Source organism: Equus asinus, chromosome 26 (assembly GCF_041296235.1).
Source record: "Equus asinus isolate D_3611 breed Donkey chromosome 26, EquAss-T2T_v2, whole genome shotgun sequence".
Taxonomy (NCBI): Eukaryota; Metazoa; Chordata; class Mammalia; order Perissodactyla; family Equidae; genus Equus; species Equus asinus.
Window position 1 is genome coordinate 36,883,553 of NC_091815.1, and position 21,023 is coordinate 36,904,575.

The 21,023-nt window shown below is 41.5% G+C and overlaps 1 protein-coding gene across 4 annotated transcripts; it reads right to left on the reverse strand.

Moving 5' to 3' along the window:
• Window positions 1–214: 214 nt before the first annotated feature.
• Window positions 215–14,122, reverse strand: LOC139042220 (zinc finger protein 677-like). Of its 4 annotated transcripts, none has more exons than XM_070499481.1 (5): window positions 14,034–14,088; window positions 12,633–12,723; window positions 11,538–11,598; window positions 9,324–9,450; window positions 215–3,209 (listed from the first exon to the last, which is right to left on the reverse strand). In XM_070499481.1, exons 3-5 carry the CDS (start codon window positions 11,550–11,552, stop codon window positions 1,549–1,551), a joined length of 1,803 nt encoding a protein of 600 aa, XP_070355582.1. In that variant the 5' UTR covers window positions 11,553–11,598; window positions 12,633–12,723; window positions 14,034–14,088; the 3' UTR covers window positions 215–1,548. The 4 variants fall into 4 exon arrangements, with proteins under 4 accessions (XP_070355582.1, XP_070355583.1, XP_070355581.1 ...); XM_070499482.1 differs by lacking the exon at window positions 14,034–14,088 and adding an exon at window positions 13,913–14,033; XM_070499480.1 differs by lacking the exon at window positions 12,633–12,723 and having other exon boundaries at window positions 14,034–14,122.
• Between the last annotated feature and the right edge of the window lie 6,901 nt (window positions 14,123–21,023).

A 21,023-nucleotide genomic window follows, 5' to 3' on the forward strand; every position in this document is an offset into this window, starting at 1 on the left:
ACTTTCTTCACTCTACTAATAGCTTCGCATACAAAGCCATGTGTCTCCTAATTTCTCAGCCAATCAAATGCAAATCATGAATATGTATTTCCAAAATTGTAAGTTCTTTGAATCTAACATGGGAAGAAAATAATTACGCCATTCAGCCTAGAGAGCTAATGAAGCACCCCAATGAGGCAGGATGTGTTTGGATGAATAGAAGGCACGTGATCCATTCACAGTTACAAAAAACATTTTATTTTACTTACATGGACATGAAAAGTATGATACATTCTAAATAAAAGAGTATCAAAATATAATTTCAGTGGCCAAATATGAATCTTACACAAGCATCTTGTACTCTGGTTCTTTTGATTAAACTGTCCTCTATGTCTCCTCAGTTTCCAAAAATAAGACTAATTTTCATTAATCTGTGATACGCACCAGCTATTACTTTTCAAAAGAGAGACCACTGTTCCTCCTCCATTTTTGTACCACATACGCCACCCCATCATTCTACTCAGTGAAAATGTCCTTCTCTCAATATCCTGGCCTACTCGGTTTCATGATCACCAGTAAGGCAATCCTCTCCTATAACTGTCAACAGAGGTCCACAGTCATACCAACAAATCTAGAGAAGGGCCAATGACCTAAGAAAGCATAATAATTTTGATAATACTTTTACATCTATTCCCTGCCACTTCCCGTGTTCTCAAATTTATACTAAATTGTATCTTAAAATTACTATCCTAGTTTTTCCAGGTTCCACGGATATGAATAAACGCCATCTAATGAAGAAGCTCCTTTCATCTTACGGATCCCTTCCCTGAGACCATAATGGTGAGAAATGAAAAGCATGTATGAAAGTATAACATCAACAGGTTTCACACTTCAGGTGGTAAGCCATCAATAAATGTAGCCTTTTCCAGAAACCTCAAAGAACTGAATAAAATCAATTTATAAACTGAAGGTAATTAGACCCTTCCACAGATGTCCTTACTACATGGACACACATCATCTCATGAGTTTTAAACAATTTCACTTTTAATTGTCTGTGGAATTTAACATCTGAGGTTGGTTAATCTTCAAAAACAATAGACTTAGTTGCCTCTACTATGAATTTTCTTACGTACAGTTCATTGAGAGAATTGGTGAAAGAATTCATCACTTTCCTTACATCGGCACTATTTCTTTCTGAATATTTCTGCCTGAATTCTTAGGTGTATTATGAGGTCAGTGTTTACAGACCTTGATAGCTTTGTATGGTTTTCATCTTATATGAATTCTTTCATGACCACAAAGTTGTACATTTTTGATAAAGCTGGTCATACTCATTACATTTATAAGGTTTCTCTCTAGTAAGAATTCTGTTCCACAAGGCGTAAACTTTGGGTACACCTTACCATATGTTACATTTGTGTGGTTTCTCTCAAAGAGGCGTATTCTGATATCAAGTGAGGTGTGAGCCCTGGTTACTGGCTTTCTCACATCCATTACTTTTATACGGTTTCTCTCCAGGATGGAGTCTCTGATGCTGAATAAAGCCTGAACACTTACATAAGTTTTGTCTCAATCATTATATTTGTAAGGTTTCCTTCTGCTATGAATTCTCTGATGATCCCCAAAGCTTGACCTCTGAATAAAAGCAGTGCCACATATATTAGGTTTATAATGTTTCTTTTCAGTATGTATTTTCTGATGCCTAGTTAGGTTTGCAAATTGGGTAAAAGCTCTGCCACACTCATTACATTTGTAAGGTTTCTCTCCAGTATGTATTTTCTGATGTCGATTGAGATGTGAACGCTCCATAAAGGCTTTGTCGCACTCATTGCATTTGTAAGGTTTCTCTCCAGTATGAGTTCTCTCATGACCCCAAAGGTGTGAATGTTGGATAAAAGCCTTATCACATTTATTACATTTATAAGGTTTTTCTCCTGTATGAATTCTCTGATGTTCCATAAGGCTTGAACTTTGAATGAAAGCCTTGCCACACACATTACATTTGTGTGGTTTCTCTCCAGTATGGATTTTCTGATGCTTAGTAAGGCTTGCAAATTGGGTAAAAGCTTTGCCACACTCGTGACATTTGTAAGGTTTCTCTCCAGTATGGATTTTCTGATGTTGACTAAGATTTGAACGCTCAGCAAAGGCTTTGCCACACTCATTACATTTGTAAGGTTTCTCTCCAGTATGGATTCTCTTATGCTGAGTAAGGCTTGAACGCTCAGCAAAGGCTTTGCTGCATTCATTACATTTGTAAGGTTTCTCACCAGTATGAATTCTCTGATGACTTGCAAGGTTTGACTTTTGACTACAGACTTTGCCACATATATTACATTTGTAAGGTTTCTCTCCAGTAACCGTTCTCTGATGACTTCCAAGGTTTGAATTTTGACTAGAGGCCTTGCTGCCTACATCACATTTATATGGTTTCTCTCCTGTATGCACTCTCTGATGTCTAGTAAGGTTCGAGCACTGATTGAAAGCTTTGCCACACTCATTACATTTGTAAGGTCTCTGTCCAGAATGAATTCTCTCATGATTCGTGAGGTTTGAGCTTTTGCTAAAAGCTTTCCCACACTCATTACATTTGTAAGACTTTTTTCTAGTGTGTGTTTTCCCATATTGTGCAGGTAACGCAGGATATTTAAAAACCTTCCTATATTTATTACAAATGCTTTTAACACTAGAAGGAATTATTTGAAGAGGTGAAACTGAGGAACCATTGTTAATAGACTTCCCAACTTGACTGCCTTCATAAAGTGTCTCCTCAGTTTGAAATCTCTGCAGTTCAGCCAGGTGGGCCTGCAAACTTAATCTAGGTCTATTTTCCAAACACCTTATAGACTTGCTTCCAGCATCGCTCATGTTATTTTTGAGTTTTAACAAATTCCTTACAAATGGCTTGTCATGCATGAAATATTCGTATGTATTATTTCTTATTGAAACACTCTGCTTTTGAGGAAAATTAATTGAGGATATATTATGTTGTTGATCTATTCTACGAGTGAGATTTTTGTTATAAGTCAAAGGCACTCTTTTGTAATTTCTCTCATCATATCCCCACTCATTCTCATGCTCATGCATATTTTCCAAGACTTCCTTGAGGTCAAAATCCTTGACGCTATGCCTTTCATTTCTTTCCAATATCACTTGATGGTATAATTCTCCTTTATCAATGTCCTCTCTTGGTGATAATTTATTTATTGCAAATTCAGCAGAAATGCTTCCTATTAAATAGAATTAGAAGATAAATATTTTATATTGAACTACATAATTACACAAAAAATAATACTTACAGTGAACATAGTTATGTAGTTTCTCAAGCATGGTCCTCAAACACTATTGTGATATACAGATTTTATAATTTTCCTTTATATAATTTTTTCCGTATTAGTAATTTCTTTAACTTTTGATCATCTATTTCCAAAGCACATATTACATACTGTACATATTGTCTGGCTGTATACCTGGATAATTAAATGATACTCCACAGGCAGGAAGTTGATCTATGTACTAGCTACTATGTAACTGCAGACACGAAATTATAATTGAGATTTGAGACTTTCTTCCCTCATTCTCAACCTTTATAATAATATCTATTTACTAATAATGTATGTTTAATAATGTGTGGGGATATGATGCAAGAAAAAAGATAAAAAATATCAGGATATCACAATAATAATAAATAAAACATTTTAGTAACACATATTCAATCTAGCAGGTAAGTTCCTAAGTAAGCACAGTTATACAAAATAATAGTCTCTGGGATTCTAATGAATTCTTCCTTAAGGACTAAAGAAAGAATTTACATTCCAGAAAGAGCACACAGTAGGAAAAAGGAAAAATATGTTCAGAATCAGTGAATTCTGAAATATCAATTGGTTCAGGTAAACACATTTTTATGAAGATTAACAATTAGGGAAGATTGTCTGAAATAATCATGATTTCATGCCTGCAGTTATATAATAGCCAGTACAAAGATCAACTCTCTAACTAAGGAGTATTATTTAATTATCCAGTTATAAGGTGAAACATATGGACAGTATATAGGACGTGCGTTCAAAATTTATCTAAGGTCAGAGGAAACATTAATATGGGAAAAATTACAAAAAGAAAACATATAAGATATAATGCAGGCCAAGGTCAATGTCATAATAAACATTACAGAAAGGCGACAGTTCTTACTAACTAAAGGTAACTTTTTCAATCCTTACTGCATACCATGCAATATTTTAAGCTCTCTAACAGCATTAACTTCTTTAATTATTCTTGAGGTAAATCATTACAATTTTTCATATGAAAACAAAGGGTCCAACGAGGTTTATATATCTATCCTAACTCACAAAGAAAGCAAATTCAAGAGCCAGGATTTGAATCTGGGTGTGCAGACTAAGACAGAATGTTCATAAGCATCAAGCACCAGTGCCCATCCAGGCATACAGATCACAACAGGTCACAGCAACTACCAGGAGCTTACAAAGAAATGTTCTGAGGGAGATACAGGACCTGAGTTATGTCACTTATAGTGTGACTGTTCCCCCATTCCCAGGTGACAGCATGAGTCATCATGTCCCACACTTGTTGATGCAGACAGTGACTAGAGCATGTTTCTATCCTGAGCAAGCTGTAGTGTGTAGGAGTGGGGATCCTTCCTTATGCAGTGTACGCAGTGTGGGGAGGAGCCGGTCCCCTGGATACTGGGGTGCCTAGGTGCTAAAAATTAATATACGTGGAGGTACTAGTATAGTTCATTTAGACTAATAAAAGATGTAATGAAAGGCCAGGATTGGGATTTAGAACAACAAGAGTGAAGGTCAAGGAATAATGGGCAATGTGGGAGCAGCGCTTGTGCCTGCAAACCTATGGGAAAATGACTGTGCTACAGCAGTTAAAATCCTGACCTTGGAAAAAGAGAGGAAGTCATTTAGCAAGAGGTGTGATACTGACTTATTCTGTAGGAACTATACCATGGGGATGAGGCAAACAAGGAAGAGATTAAAAAGGGAGACAGTGTGATGTTAGGGGAAGAATGTAGATTTACCGTTATTCCAGTATTTGCTGTAAAAATGATCAAACTGAATATCCCATGATTTCCATTTTTAGACATATACTTCAAGAGAGTCACACATGTTTCAGAAGACACGTACAAGAATGTTCTTAGTAAGATCCAAAAGCAAAAACCTGGACGTGACCACCAAGACAAGAATGGATGAATTCACTCTCTACAAACTCATATGGATGCAATAAGACCCTCTTGAGGGTCCAGCAATGGAGGGTGACGATGGGTGCTGGATGATGATCTCAACTGGGGGTCACAAAGGTTGTATGGTAGGAACAAAGTTAGCACGAGGCTTTTGCCAAGGTTTCAACTTTTTGGGGATGTGATTAAATTTGGTAAAAAATAATTTATGAACTAAGTTATATTATTTTTCAAAATAGAAATTTATCAATTTTGATGCATTGAGTTTATTAGTCCCAATGTCCACGCTTGTTAATGGAGGGGCCAGCCTGGTGGCGTAGTGGTTAAGTTCATATGCTCCGCTTTGGTGGCCCAGGGTTCGTGGATTTAGATCCTGGGTACGGACTTGGCAGTGCTCATCAAGCCACGCTGTGGCAGCATCCCACATAAAGTAGAGGAAGACTGGCAAAGATGTTAGCTCAGCAACAATCTTCCTTACAAAAAAAAATAAAATAAAAAAATAATAGAATCTTCCTAGAAGTTTTTAATTATTTGAAATCATATCCCTGTTTTGTTTTTTTTTTCTTTGAGGAAGATTAGCCCTGAGCTAACATCTGCTGCCAATCCTCCTCTTTTTGCTGAGGAAGACTGGCCCTGAGCTAACATCCTTGCCCATCTTCCTCTACTTTCATATGTGGGATGCCTGCCACAGCATGGCTTGCCAAGTGGTGCCACGTCCACACCCAGGATCCGAACCGGTAAACCCCAGGCCGCCGAAGCGGAACATGCGAACTTAACCACTGCACCAGTGTGCCGGCCCCGGATCTTTTAACATTACCATCTCAGACACATAAGAGACATAAGGTGAGAAGTGCTCATCTATATATATGTAGTATATATATATAGCTATTCTTATTACAAATCAGTAGAAATTAATGTGCACTTATCCAAAAGTATATCTTAGTTGCGGGTCCTTCTAGTTGTGGGATGTGGGACGCCACCTCAACGTGGCCTGACGAGCGGTGCCATGTCCGCGCCCAGGATCCGAACCCTGGGCCGCCGCAGTGGAGCACGCGAACTTAACCACTCAGCCACGGAGCCGGCCCCCACTTATCCAAAAGTAATGAATTCTGACTTCACAAACATCATCAGAAAGCAGTATCTTAAGGGGCATAACTAAACGACCTAGAGCACAGAATGGTTGGTATGGAGGGCGGCGTTGGAAGCAGCATTTAAGTGTAGAAACAATTTTTGGCAGTGCCATCATAATCCACGGCAGAGGTCTACATGCAGAGATGTGGTCAGCAACGTAAGTATCCAATAACAACAGAACAACAGGACAGCAATGGAATATGTATCAACAAGAAGCAGGTGACTTTTTATGGAATTCAGCTGAAAGGGGGGACAGGGAACAAACCAGGCGTCTTGTGTTAATTGAAATATGTAATTCCAAGAACTTAAGAAATTGTCTGGGAAACACGAATGTCAGAAACAGTAGTAATGAGGAAAATGGAGTGTAAAAAATTGGCTAACTTTTCTATTAAATGAGATATTTAAATATTAGGTTAGTATACCAAGATGTGCATGATGAATCTAGACAGAGAGAGTAATTATTAGAATAAATTATTTGTAGCAAAAAAAGTCAATGAAATTAAAATATAGTTCAAAAGTTAATTTTAGAAAAGTACATATATATGGAAAAAGCAATCAATCTTACATAAAAAACTTTTCTGTGAACTTAAAACTTCTAGAAAAAATAGCCTATTAAAAAAAGTGCATGTTAGTAGGTACTAAGTAATATGAAACAGAAGTAAAAGGAAGAACTAAGACTCTTAAAAACATTCTGGAGGTTACACAGGTTTTGGGGAAACTAATGCTAAGTCATAAACACTTAAGAAAGAAATCCTGTAAAATATAAAAAATATTCACTCCGTGACCCAATAGCCTCAAACTGTAGATATAAAACAAAGAACACTAAGGGTATCATCAAAAATATTGGAGCTGATGATTAAATAAACAGAAAACAAGCTCATTTATAACAATGAATTTAGAAGATGAAAGTATCAGCGGCTTAAACAAATTACAGCAGATTTAAAAAATGGAGGCATCATTCCACTTTATAAACTCCTTCAACAAAACGTGTTAAAATTGTATTTGTTGAAGGTGAATGAACGAGAGCACACAATGGGGTAAACAATGCGGCATAAATGGTAGTTTAGTCAATAGTCTCGGATATTAGGTTGTGAACTTGGATAGTGTTCTCTTTAGAACAAGTTCCTACACCTTTTATCGCGGGCTCAAAGAAGATGATCATACTCTGTCTGAACACTACTGTAGCACTGCCCATGGGAGACATGGTTTAACTCCACAAAAACCAGAAGCACTTATCAGTCAGGCTCTCCTGACACTTTCTACGTCAGGATCCTGGGACATGCAGACCACTCTTCCCTGGGGGTTCAAGATGCACTTCTATATGTAGCAGGATAATACTGTAACATATTAATCAGTGTTCTCCTTCAAGAATTTTCTGTTATCCAGTAAACACTCTCCTTGGGAGAGTCCACCAGAAGTTGTCTATCTCCTAAAGGTGGGTTATCACAGCAGAAAAAGAGGATGGAACTTTAGACCCTTGGAATGTGTATTTCAAAAGCAAGTTTCAGAGGCAAAATCTTAGAGAAGAATAAGAAATCAGGAAGACTAATGACTTTCTATGTTCCCTGACAGGGAGAGCAGGATTAGGTAGAAAAATAAAAGATATGGGAATAAAATAGGAGAGCCAGATTTTCTGCAGTTCTTGAGAACGCTGTGCCTACAGGGTGTATGGTGAGTGTCTGAAAGACTGAGATATAGTTGCATGCACCAATGGGGACCAAAGAGAGGATCTCAGCATCCAGTCTTCATAATACTGGTCAGTAACAGTGCCAAACAATCTCAAATCCCATTCCGCTTTACACACATGTGGCAAAACCAGAACTCAAGAGACGGCTGAGGGGCCTGAACAGGCAGACAGGGCTTGACACAGCCCAGGCAGTTTCATGGGAACTCAGATACAATGGAAGAGCAGCTATTTTGTTTGTCTGTCATTAACTACTTCTCCCAAGGACATGAAATGTGAATGGAAACTGAACAGGTCCTGAGGTCAGGACTACAGAGGCTGCAGCTCTGATCCGGATGGACCAAGAATCAAGAGATCAAGGGGAAAGAGGACCCCTTAGAGACAGCCATCTTGGTCTCCCTCACACCAGGAGACCAAAGTGGTCACGGGGCCCGGTTAAGAGTGTGTCGTATGTCATGATAAAGTCTTTGCCTGCCTCTGCATGACGTGGAGCATCACGGGACAATGTGAGTTTAAACTTTTACACATTTGAACAACAGAGTGGTAAGTGTCTGTGTGTGGGGAAATTTCTTTTGAGAACTCCTAAGAAATAAATTTTTATTTTCCCACAGATCTTTCCCAATTGAGCAGTTTCTAAATAATATTTAATGGAGCAGCTTACCGTGAACCCATCTATCTGAGCTCTTATTTGTGTTCACATCTCCATAAAGTCCCATCTGTCTGCATTTTTTCCTATATTCCCTTCACTCTCCACAGTCCAGAGCTGTTTTCCTCACTCAAAAATGAAGATAATATTCTACTGAACAGAGACTTTAACTTACAAAGAAAAATGGCACAGGATATGCTATGTTTTTCCGGAACACATTCCCAGCTCTTTGTTCAGCTGAGAGGACATTATAGATGGGTCTAGAAAAGCATTTCAACAATCAGTCAACTGACTGCCTCCTTCTGAATGCTAAGGGGTTATTTTCAGTACGCAGGTATCCAGCTCTCTCCCAAGAACTACTGGATGAAATGCACAAGGGTAAAACCACAGAATCAGAGATTTTTAAAATTTACCAGAAGGTTTTCTGACTACTAATGTTCTGAAACCATCAGTAATCAAAGCACAAAATGGGCAGAACTTCCAAAGAAAGGGCCAGTTAAGAGTCCATACGCCACATTATGAAGCCTTTCTTTTCTGAATGAAAACAGCTTCAATCACTCTCTTAAGAACAGGGATTTTCAAACTCTCACAAGTCAGTCGGGGGCTCCCAAGAGACTCACAAGGGAAAACGCAAGGATATACGAAAGTAGTTACGGACTTCTGGAGGAAGTTGTCCTCACCCAGGGAGAGCAGGTTCCTGTAGTTCTCCAGCATCACGTCCCTGTACAAGGCCCTCTGAGCGGGGTCCAGGCTTTCCCACTCCTCCTGAGAGAATTCGATGGCCACGTCCCTGAACGTCAACTGTCCCTGAAAGGAAAGCACATTTCACCACGTGGACAGGGAGAGGGCTCTTATTGTGACACAAAATGAGAGAAGCAGAGATGTGCAAGGACTGACTTGGCTGGAGTGAGAGGTCTCATGGATCCATGTAAGAGAATTTTGAGCAAGTTATATTACTCTAATTTTTTTTAAATGAGGTCAAGTTCATATAAGATAAAGTCAACCATTTTAAAGTACAATTCAGTGGCATTTAGTACATTCACAATGTTGTACGAACATCACCTGTATTTGGTTCAAAAACATCTTTATCATCGCAAAGGAAATCCATTACCCATTAAGCAGTTGCTTCCCATTCCTCTCTCCCCGCAGTCCCTGGGAATCACTAATGTGCTTTCTGTCTCTATGGATTTACCTATTCTGGATATTTTCACATCAACGGCATGGTATGAAACGTGTGAAATTTGTGTCTGGCTTCTTTCACTTAGAATGATATTCTTGGTTCGTGTATGGTGTAATATGTGTCAGCACTACATTCCTTTTTTATGGCTGAATAATTTCACTATATCACTATACCATATTTTATTTATTCATTCATCCTTTCACGGACACCTGATTTGTCACCACCTTTTAGCTAATGTTAATAATGCTGCTATAAACATGTATTCGAATATCTGTTTTCAATTTTTTTGGCTCTATACCTAGGACTGGAAGTACTGGGTTACACAGTTTAATCTTTTAAGGACCTGCCACAGTGGTTAAGGACCTACCAAAGTGGCTACCATTTTCCAGCAGTCTATCAGGATTCCAGTATCTCCAAATCCTTACTAAAACTTGCTATTTTGTGTTTTAGTATACTCATCCTAGTGGGTGTGACATGGTATCTCACTGTGTTTTGAGTTTCCATTTTCCTGATGACTGATTCATTGAACATGAGTTCACGTGCTTGTTGGCCACTGTATATCTTCTATGAAGAAATGTCCACTAAGGTTCTTTGACCATTTTTTTTTTTAAAGATTTTTTTATTTTTTCCTTTTTCTCCCCAAAGCCCCCTGGTACATAGTTATATATTCTTCGTTGTGGGTTCTTCTAGTTGTGGCATGTGGGATGCTGCCTCAGCGTGGTTTGATGAGCAGTGTCACGTCCGCGCCCAGGATTCGAACCAACGAAACACTGGGCCACCTGCAGCGGAGCATGCGAACTTAACCACTTGGCCACGGGGCTAGCCCCCTTTGACCATTTTTTAATTGGGTCCTTGTATTTTAGTTGTTGAGTTGTAGGAGTTCTTCATATATTTTGGATACTAGACCCTGATCAGATATGTGAGTTGCAAATATTTTCTCCCATTTGGTAGATTATATTTTCAGTTAGGTGATAGCGTCTCAATGCACACGTTTTTGCTTTTGTTGGAGACCAATTTATCTATTTTATGTTTCTCTCTTTTGCTTTTTGTGTCATATCAAAAAATCTAGTGCCAAATCCAAGGTCAGGAAGATTCACCCCTATGTTTTCATCTAAGAGTTCTATGGTTTTAGATTTTATATTTAGTCTTTGGTTCATTATGAATTACTTTTTATATAGTGAAAGGTAGAGGTTCAATTCCATTCTCTTTCCTGTGGATACGCAGTTGGCCCAGCACCATTTAAGAGACTGTTCCTCTCCCACTGAAAAGTTTTGGCACCCTTGTTAAAAAGGAATCGACTATAGACGTATGGATTTATTTATGGACTCTCAGTTCTATCGCTTTGATTTATATTTCTATCCTTATGCTGGAACCACAGTTTTGATTACTCTTGGTTTGCAGAAAGGTTTGCCAGTGGGAATTTTAAGTCCTCCAATTTTGTTTTTCTTTTTCACCATTATTTTGGTTATTTGGGATCCTTACCAATTCAATATGAATTTTAAAATCAGGTTTCCTACTTGTGCAGAAATGGCTGTTGGGATTCTAATGGGGATTACACTGAATCTTGGTAGTACTTTGGGGAGTACTGTGACCTAGACAACACTAAGTCAACATTTTAGGTAGGACCCTTCAGAGACAGAGAAGATTAACAAACTAAAATGAGGCATTTTAGGAAGGAGAAAACAGAACAATCCATTAAGAACACAACTTTTACCTTGGAAAGAGCCATTCCTTCTTTCCTTCCTCTTCCTCTGGGATTCTCAGCTTAGATTATTCTGTATGACAAAAACATGTTCAATGCTTAGAATCAACACACCCCCTTCCTCTGCCACAAGTACACAAACAGGGAGAACCTTAACACAGGGGAAAGAGGGCCCTTTGCTGCCCACTGCAACAGGAGGGATGCAGGGACGGTAAACTCCATATAGGGACCAAGAAGTGAGTTTTCACCCATTTCTTCAGAAAGCCGTCCCTTCCTCCTGAAACCCACAGACTCTGCTGCAACTGCATTGTCCTTGTCCAGTTGGCACAAAGTGGCTGGAAACTGCCTTTCCAAAATCTTGGCTCTTCCATAGGCAGCCAGCATCCAATGCCTGGTTGATGCAGGGGACAGAAGCCTGTCCCTTCCCTCAATTTGGACCAACTCTAAGGGCCACCCAGCTCCAGAGCTCCCCGCTATAGATAAACTGAGGAGTTGAGATGTTTGTCCTGAGGACCAGGAGGAACCATAACAGGGCTTAATGCCGGGAGATGACACAATCAAACTTAAGATTTACCCATGAAACACAGGGAGGCAGAGTGAAGCTGAAAGAGAGGCATGCCTCTGTCTCTGAGCCTCCGTCCCTGCCTTTTTCTTAGTGGTTTTCATTCTGTTTGGAGGACTGGGACACATTCCAAATTCTAATTCTAACTGGCACCCTCTCCCAGAAAACTACCAAATGTAGACACATGCCCACTTTTGAACATCATTCCAGGGCTCCCATTTGCTCAGACTCAGAATTCCTGGTCTGCTCTATCATCTCCATGTTACAGGTGGGTGCACCGAGGCTCAGAGGGGGAGTAAGTTTACCAAGTTACCCTGCAGAGGGCTGAGTTCAGTGAGCAGACCTGGGTGTAAGTGGTGGCCTGGAGAGGGCAGTAGAAAGGGTCTGCTCTAATTCCAGATTCCTTTACATATTCCTGAGCAAGAGGAGCTTCTCTTTCATGGCTTTAATCAAACCCAAGCAATTACTTCCTGTTTTCAAGAAACATATTTTAAAAATGAAGTTACACATAGCTATTAGTCTTGGAAAACATGAAAGAGGGTCACCTGGAAATGAGCTCTGAGCAATCTCTTCCTCCTGAACAGATGGAGTCTGCTGGAACAAAGTTCTACACTAATCCAGCCCATCCTTCAGCATCTGCACAGACAGACACAGGGGACTTGAGGGGAACATCCCCTTAGTTGGAGCCTTCAGCTCAGAGGTCACTAATTTAACAGGTCACTTCAGGGAAGAAAGCAGCTCTTGCCTATTAAACTAGCTGGTTAAACTAGGTTTACAGTGTTAAATATTATCAACATCCTTACCAGATGCATAGTGTAATATTTAGTTATTTATAGACCTCATAGTTCCAATATAAGAGTAGAAAGCATATAAATCTCATACTCTGCACGATAAAATTAATAGGGAAAATAATTTGGAAGTTAAAAAAAATACTAAAGTTAAAACAAGTGTGAGGATACATCACATTTAGAAAAGAATGACATGAGCCAGAGGTCATGGAAAGTCCTCCCCCATTTCTTGAAAGGGAAGAGGGTGACCTGGAATTGACTGAGCTAAGTCTGTGCCCTCAGGGGGGACAGGGGCTGCAAATGGAATTCTCTTCTGGTGCAATAAGTAGAAAATGCAGACGCCTCAAATACCTGGTTTTGTAACTCTCATTCTCTTCTGCATAATTTAAACAGTGCAACAAATCTGAAACTAATTAGATTATAGAGCCACAAATCAGTACTACTTCACACCTTAATATCCCATATCAAATCAACTCAATACTCCCTGGGTTTGGGTCCCTGACTTTCTCCACCACTGTGTGTTTTCTTCTCTGTATTTGTCTCTGTCCTTCTGGTTCTTTCCTCTCCTTTGTCCATTTCTGTGTTTCTCCCTGTTTCTCCGCATCCTTTTGTTTCCCTCCCTCTCTATTCCTCCTCCTACAGTGTTGGGACCACTCTGCTGTAACGTCTGTTTCAACGCCTGCTGTTCTTTCTTCCTAAACGTTCTGGTGACCCTCTAACCCCATATATTTCCGCCTCTTTCTCCCCATCTCTGTCCCCCTCTGCTCTCCCTGGAAGGGACGAAGGGCACGCATCCACCTCCTGAGCGAGGCCTTTACCACGCGGTTGGGGGAGTCGGGCGTCAGAGCAAAGGTTTGAGGACGAAAATGACGCGGCAGCCGGTCGGCGTCTCCGTGGACCGAAGACAGAAACGTCTGGCGGCACCTGCCTCGGAGCGATTTTAACCCGAAACGGACGCGACTCCCGGACCCGCGCGGAGCCACAGGACTCAGGGCGTCTTATGGCGACGCCGCGAAAGGCGAAAGGGACGAACTCACAGCGAGAGGGACGAGCGGGTTCAGAGACATTAGCTTACTGGGCGACCCCCGAGCCCGGGTTGGAGGACACATGCCTGAGGAACGCGAAGCGCGGGAACGAACCAGAAATCGACTCACTCACCAGAGAACGCACATTCCTCCGCGCGACCCGCTTCCGGGTCTGCTGGAAACTGCGCGTGCGCTTGCTTATCGGGGCGGGGCCGACGGGGCGGGGTCGAGGCCGGGGCGGGGCTAGGGGCGCGGTGTCTGGCCGCCTCCGCCCCGGAGGTTCCCAGGTCTGTTTGTCCTCCGGTCTACGTGTCTGGGTTTCTGCTTTTGGGTTCCTTTAAAGCTGGTGTCAGGCTCGGTCCAGAATTAGACATGTGTGGGCCGCTTATCCTGGAAGCGGAGATATTTCCTCTCAACAAATTGAAAACGGTTTCCGTGGGAGCTTTTTGACGAGGGGAGACGCCTGTCCTGTGAGCGCGGCTCTGAAGAGGGGACCCGGGGCTGGGCGGGGGCTGTGGGGGGCGGGGGCTGTGGGGGGCGGGGGCTGTGGGGGGCGGGGCCGGGGGCGGGGTCCGGAAGGTCGGAGACCCCGGACAGTAACAGCTGCTGCTTTTAGCAAAAGTCGGAGTTGTCTGTGTAGATGACAGAAACTAGAATGTGACATGAAATGCAAAACTGTGCCTGCGCGGAATGTGCAATTTTATACTAACTCCCCCAGAAAGGAATTTCTTTCTGTTCCCCTTGCACGTGGGAGGCAGAGACACCCCCCTGCGCTGGGTTCCAGGGACTTCATGGGGCCAGGCCCTGGGCTCTGGGGACAGAGAGCTGAGATAGTGCTTTAAAAGAACAAAAATGTCTTCGCTTATGGATAGAAATTAATTTCTCTCTCTTTAAATTTAAAGTGTTATACTAATCCAGACTTCTGGAGATGAATTAATAATCCACATACGTTTGAGCCGTGCTTGATGGCGTCCTGTGTTTTGCTGAAGTCATTAATTACTAAATATAATTGCAATTTCAATTTACAAAACTTTAAATTCTCAGTTATTTGGAACAATATTTTTACCTTGAAAATTAAATTAGATAAGTCGGGTATTTTAACTATCTTGGTTTTTTTTTTTTTCTGTTTCTGCATGTTTTATGTCACGTGCAGTTAATGAGGCTTGCAAAAGATGGACTCTTCGGGAGATATTTATTTGGCTTTGCTTTTAACTAATGAAATATCAATTTTGAAATGTTTCCAAAGACATGTGATAAGGATGTGTATTCCCTTAGTGAACAAAAATCCCAAATAGTATTACTAGTTTTTCACATTTGCAACAGCATCATTTAAACCCTTAATAATTTTTAATTTGAAATACACCAGTTAATAGCTCCTTTTCTGTTCCCCGTGGAAATTCTGAAGGTGGTGCTGGCAGGATTTTGAATCAACTGGATCACATCTGTACATGCCCCAGAAATTTCTGAAAGACTATTTTCAATAAACAGCACTCTTCTGTTTTCCCCAGAACTAATACCAGTTTCTCAAACTTCTAAGTCCCTCCCCCCCCATTATTTTGGTGAGGTTTTATTTCTTTAAGTAATTAAATGCTTGGACTGAAATGGATTGAAACTTTGGCAGATAAATTTCTCTTGGGCGAGAAAACAAAAGCGACCCTTCCCCTGTCCCTGTCTCTCCCCAGACTCCCAGTGCTGAGCTCACTTCCCTGAGCGCTGGTCACTCCATGCAGACCGACTTTGAAGTGGATCTCCATGAAGGAGCCAGGACTGTGCACCATTTGGGGTCAAGAAGTGCTGACATCTGAATTCCACATCTAATTTTTTTTCAGTCACTTTGCCTTCCAGGGGGGCCACTAACCCACATTTTTAATCAAATAGTCTCATCTTGTATTTACATATAACATGTGTTTGGTAATTTTCCTGATCAGCTGAAATGATTTTTCTTGGACTCAGACAGGAAACTTAATGGTTGGAGGCTCCCATGCTCCCCAAGAGAATCTGAGCCCACAGGATGCTGTCTGAGTAAACCAAGGTCTAGTCACCCCCTCGTTGGCTCTTCTTTTCTTGACTGGGAATTAGATATCATAAGAGGTGAGGAGTGAAAACACTGAGATCACATTTTAGTATAATTTCCTGCATTTATATTTTTATTAATAGAGTGATAATTAATAAAGGGAAACCTCATTTAAAATGGAGTCAGGAGGCCAGAAGGGGAACCTCCCACACAGTACCACCTGAGATCAATTACAGACCCCAAGAGAAGACCTTAACAGGAAAGAATCATTAATTATAGGAATAAATGCACATTGCATCCTAAACGGAAATCGACTACCCCAGCAATTGGGCCCATGAGAAACCCTCAGCCCCCTGAACTCTTCCTTTTCTCCAATAGTCTTTCATTCAAAACTACCCCTCCCAATTTCCTCCTTTTTCTCTAAAATAACGTTCATCTCTCGTTTGTTGAAGTAGCCTGTGGATTTCCATATCCTGCACCTTCTGAATTGTAATTTTTTGGCTTTTACTGAATAAACTTGTTTCCCTGGTAACATAACTGCCTGCTTTATTTTTAAGGTTGATATATATGGTGCCTGAAGGGGGATGAAAAGGAGGCAACCCCCCAAGAGACAGCAACGCCTGGAATCTAGCGAGGTACCCAGACCAAGCCGCTTGTGTTCATTCCTTACATGAGCTGTTGCCTACTTTCAGTTTGACGAGGCTCCTCTTGGATTTCGAGCTCCACTCCACTGTGTTCTGAACTTTCTGACTTTCTTAGAGCAGGAGAGGCACTGTCCCCTCCAGAGAGGGACTTTGTCTTCCCAGTTCAAAGCTCTGTCCTTGAGTTCAAGATGTCGTCTTTGGAGAATACTCAGTTGTTTTCTGAAGGTAACACAATTCCTTTTGGGGCGTGGGCTTGCTGAAAATCTAGGAGTATTCTTTGATTTTCAGATTCCTTTTGGAATCAGGGCCGGGAATCCAGCAACTTTCTTTTGCTTTCAGATTCCTTTGGGGATCATGGCTAGGATTGTAGTATCTTTCTTGAGTTTTCAGAGGAGATTTCAGAAATGGGGTCCCAGTCATATAAATGTTCTGAGGAAACCCTCCTTCAGGGATCCTGGCTGGTTGGCTGTGGTTTGGGCTGAGTACTGCTCAGGGAAGACCAAGAGGCTAGGGCCAGTGATGAAGATGATTCCCATACTTGTTCTGAAAATTACAACTCTAATTGATCCAAACCCCCTATGGCTAGTTATTTATTCAGAATAGGAGCAAAAGGATGGACTGAGCCCTAAAAAGTGCTGTAGACCAGTGTCAACTGCCCCAAAGCGAAGGACTAATGTTCATTCTCCCAAAGGACCCCTACTTCCTTGCTTCTCCCTGACGTCATCACATCCAACTCTGCCTCCTCTGTGCCTGTCCCCAAGTGGCTGATAACAGTTGGAGAAAACATACACCCAAACTGACTGTCTTACTTAATCCCTGGCCCTACTCCTCTTGCATTTCCCTATTTGTCTATCCATATGTGTCCTCTAGAGCCCCTTGGAAGTCCAGCTCATCCTCTTCCATCTTTTTTCTCAAAGACCCTGTTCTTCCACTGAGCCCCTTGAGCAAAGGGAAGAGACCTTCTACAGCTGGCTCACCCCCTGCCTCCGGGCATGCGCTCTCGACTTGGTATTGACTGGGAAGGGTCTGTCCCTGCTCCTGGCTGTTGCTGACTCTGTGATTGGACCCCAGTTGGCAGCCCCACTGACAGTGTCAGGATGGTATGGCATCCTTCCTCCACTGCATCAGATAGTTTTGCTTTTTGACATTTATTTTGATCAGCATACACTAATGCTGTTGTCTGTCTTATACAAAAATGGTGGTATTATCTATCTTGCACACCCCAAAACCTTTTTATGCACTCTACTCTGCAATCTTTCAAAGGAAAACTTCTCAGTTAACTACATTTCCTCCTGTATTAAGTACCCTTTTCTATGCATCATTTCAAAGCACTATATACTAAACACTTGTTTATAATCTTTGCCTTCAAGTCTTGCCTACAATTCTCACTTGGATCCTATCCAATCAAGGTTTCACATCCACAATTCCTCTGATACCTTCTTTTCCGGAGTCACCAATGACCTCCTCATTTCTCAGTGCAATAATCTATTTCCTCTTCTCATCTGACTTGTCCTACTAGCAGCATATCGCACACCTGATCACTCCCTCTTCCTCAAAAGACTGATTTGTCTGGCTTTGAGAACATCCCATTAACCTTTAAAAATCTATTTTTTTAAAGATTATCTTCAGTTTTCTTCTCATCTCCCTGTTCACGTCTCAGTTTCCTCTGATGGATTTTCCTGAACTCCTTGGTATCTCAATGTTCGAGCATCCGAAGGCTTAGTCCTTGAACTTCTTCTCTTGTCCACACCCACTGCCTTTCCCCATCATCTCATCTCATGACTTTCAGCACCACCTACGTGTCTCCCAATTTCCCCTCAAGACCAGATCTCTCCCTTGAAGTTTAGTATCCTGTTTCTAGAGATTTCTGCTGGGACATCTAACAGGCATCTCCACCTTAATATGTCCAGAACTGACTTCTTGACCTCCCCCAATCGCCTTCCCCCTGCACTCTTCCACATCTTGTTTAAGGGCGACCCTGTACTTCCTGGGGCTTAGATGAATATTTTGATATGTATACAAAATATATAAGATATTAGATTGTTAGTGTTTTAATATATAAGATAAATTACATGTTTACTTAAAATGAGTCAGGGAATACATGGTTTCTAAAATTCTTTTGAGATATGGAAGAAAAATATTGGAAGACCAAGGCCCTTCCTCAGCAGCTTCCCCCAGTGCCTCTCTGCCCTCCTCTCCTGCTTGTCTCCTCCTCTTCCTCATCCTGCTCCACCCACACAAGTCTCCTTCTTCTGGGGCCAAGGTTGCTACTGCCTCGGGGCCCTCACAGGGGCTGTCCCTCTGCCTAGAACCCTCTGGCTCCTCAGATGCAGGTGGCAAACCCTCTTCCTCCCCCAGTTTCTTGTTCTGATATCACCTCTGACCTGTCTCCTGGTTAACATGCCAGCCACACCCTCACATCCACCACAGCTCCATTTGCCTGCTCTGCATGTTTCTTCCTGCTGCTTCCCCTTCCACTATCTGGATCCTGGTGACAGCATGGCCCCAGGGGAGAGCAGAGCCACAAGGAGGTGTCACATCTTTTAGGATGGCTATTAGAAAAAGACAAGAGATAAGTGTTGGCAAGGGTGTGGAGAAAAGAGAACTGTTGTTGAGAATGTAAATTGGTACAGCCACTTGGAAAACAGTATGGAGTTTCCCCAAAAAACCAAATAGAACATGCATCTGATCTAGCAATCTCACTTCTGGCTATATGTCCAAAGGAAATAAAATCAGCATCTTCAAGAGATCTCTGCACTCCATGAGCATTACTCCATTATTCACAACTGCCAAGATGTGCAAAGAACCTAAATGTCTGTTGACAATGAATGGATAAGGAAAACATGGTATATATGACGGAATATTATTCAACCACAAAAATGAAGGAAATCCTGCCATTTACAACATAGATGAAACTGGAGAACATTACACTTAATGAAATAAGCCAGACAGAGAAAGACAAATATTGCATGATCTTGCTTATATGTGGAGTTTTAAAATGTCAAACTCATAGGAACACAGAGTAACACGGTGGTTACCAGGGGCTTGGAGGTGGGGAAAATGGGGAGATGTTAGTCAAAGTGTACAAACTTTCAGTTGTAAAATGAATAAGTTCTGGGGACCTAACATACAGCATGGTGACTATATTAATAATAGTGTACTATATGCTAGAAATTTGCTGATAGTAAATCTTGTTGTTCTCACCAGACACACAAAAAAATGATAATTGTGAGGTGATGGATGGGTTAATGAACTTGATTGTGATAATTACTACACCTTGTATATGTATTTCAAGTGACTGCATTGCACACCTTAATTATACACAACTTTCATTTGTTAATTATACCTCAGTAATGCTGGAAAAGAAAAAGAAAGGGGGAGGTGTGCTGAGCTTGCTTCCTCTGAGTGGTCTCAACCCAGGCTTCACATTAGATTTCTGAAGCATTGTGCAAATACATCTCGTGTCCCTTGACCAGAGATTCTTCTGCAAATTTTGGGGAGGGGCCCGGCCTCACTAATATTTAAAGTGCCCCGGGTGATTCTAACCTGTATCCAGCATTGAACACCAAGGCTCTGAGTCCTCCCTTCCTGAGGGCTGAGATCTGGGCTGAGGGTGAGGGGGCTCTGCTCTGCATGGCGTTTGATCAGGGCCAGGTCCGTGACCTGAAACGGAGAGTCAGTCCTGCCCAGATTCCCACTGCTGCAGTGTATGTGAGGGCTTCACCAGCAGGGGGTCAAGTTCTGAAGAAAGTGGTGGAAAAACTCACTTGGTCTCTGTGTAGGAGTAACTTTCAAGATTGACTTCTAAAGGTTCATGTTGCCTGAGGACGAATGTCGAAAAAGGAAATAAAGGGAGTCAGGAACGGCTCTTTCTCAGATAAAGTAATATTCTTAGTTGATTGGTCTGACTCCTTCCTGAAATGCCCTTCTTTGGACTCGGTAATTTCTGCCTCTGAAGTGGCATGCCTGACACCCGTTCCTTCATTCACAGTCACCTGGGGCCCTCCCTCAGTCCTCATCTCTACTTAGATTCCATCTCACCATGACCCAGTGACATGGAACTTGTGAGGAGGCTCCATAGGGCACGGTCCTGGGCAGGGCTTCACATCCATGGATTGGAGATGAGGTGACAGTGTGGCTGGGCACCAGGGATCACTTAGGGGCCCCATCTAGATGCACTGTCAGCTCTCTGTAGACCAGGATTAAAGAAGCTGCACACGGAAGTCACGTATTAATATGCACAAATACCTGATAAATTCTAGAAAAGAGACCAATAACAGGAAATCAGTTCTGTTTTTATAATAAATTTGAAGTTAAATGAGTGAGCCACTGACTTCAAAATCTTAATGATTGGGAATGGAAAGTTGAGGAACAGACACAAATGACAGAGGGTGTTTTGTTCTATCACCAGTTTTAAAATGTGAAATTGATCTAAATCTGTGACAGCTGGATTCTTCAAATTCTT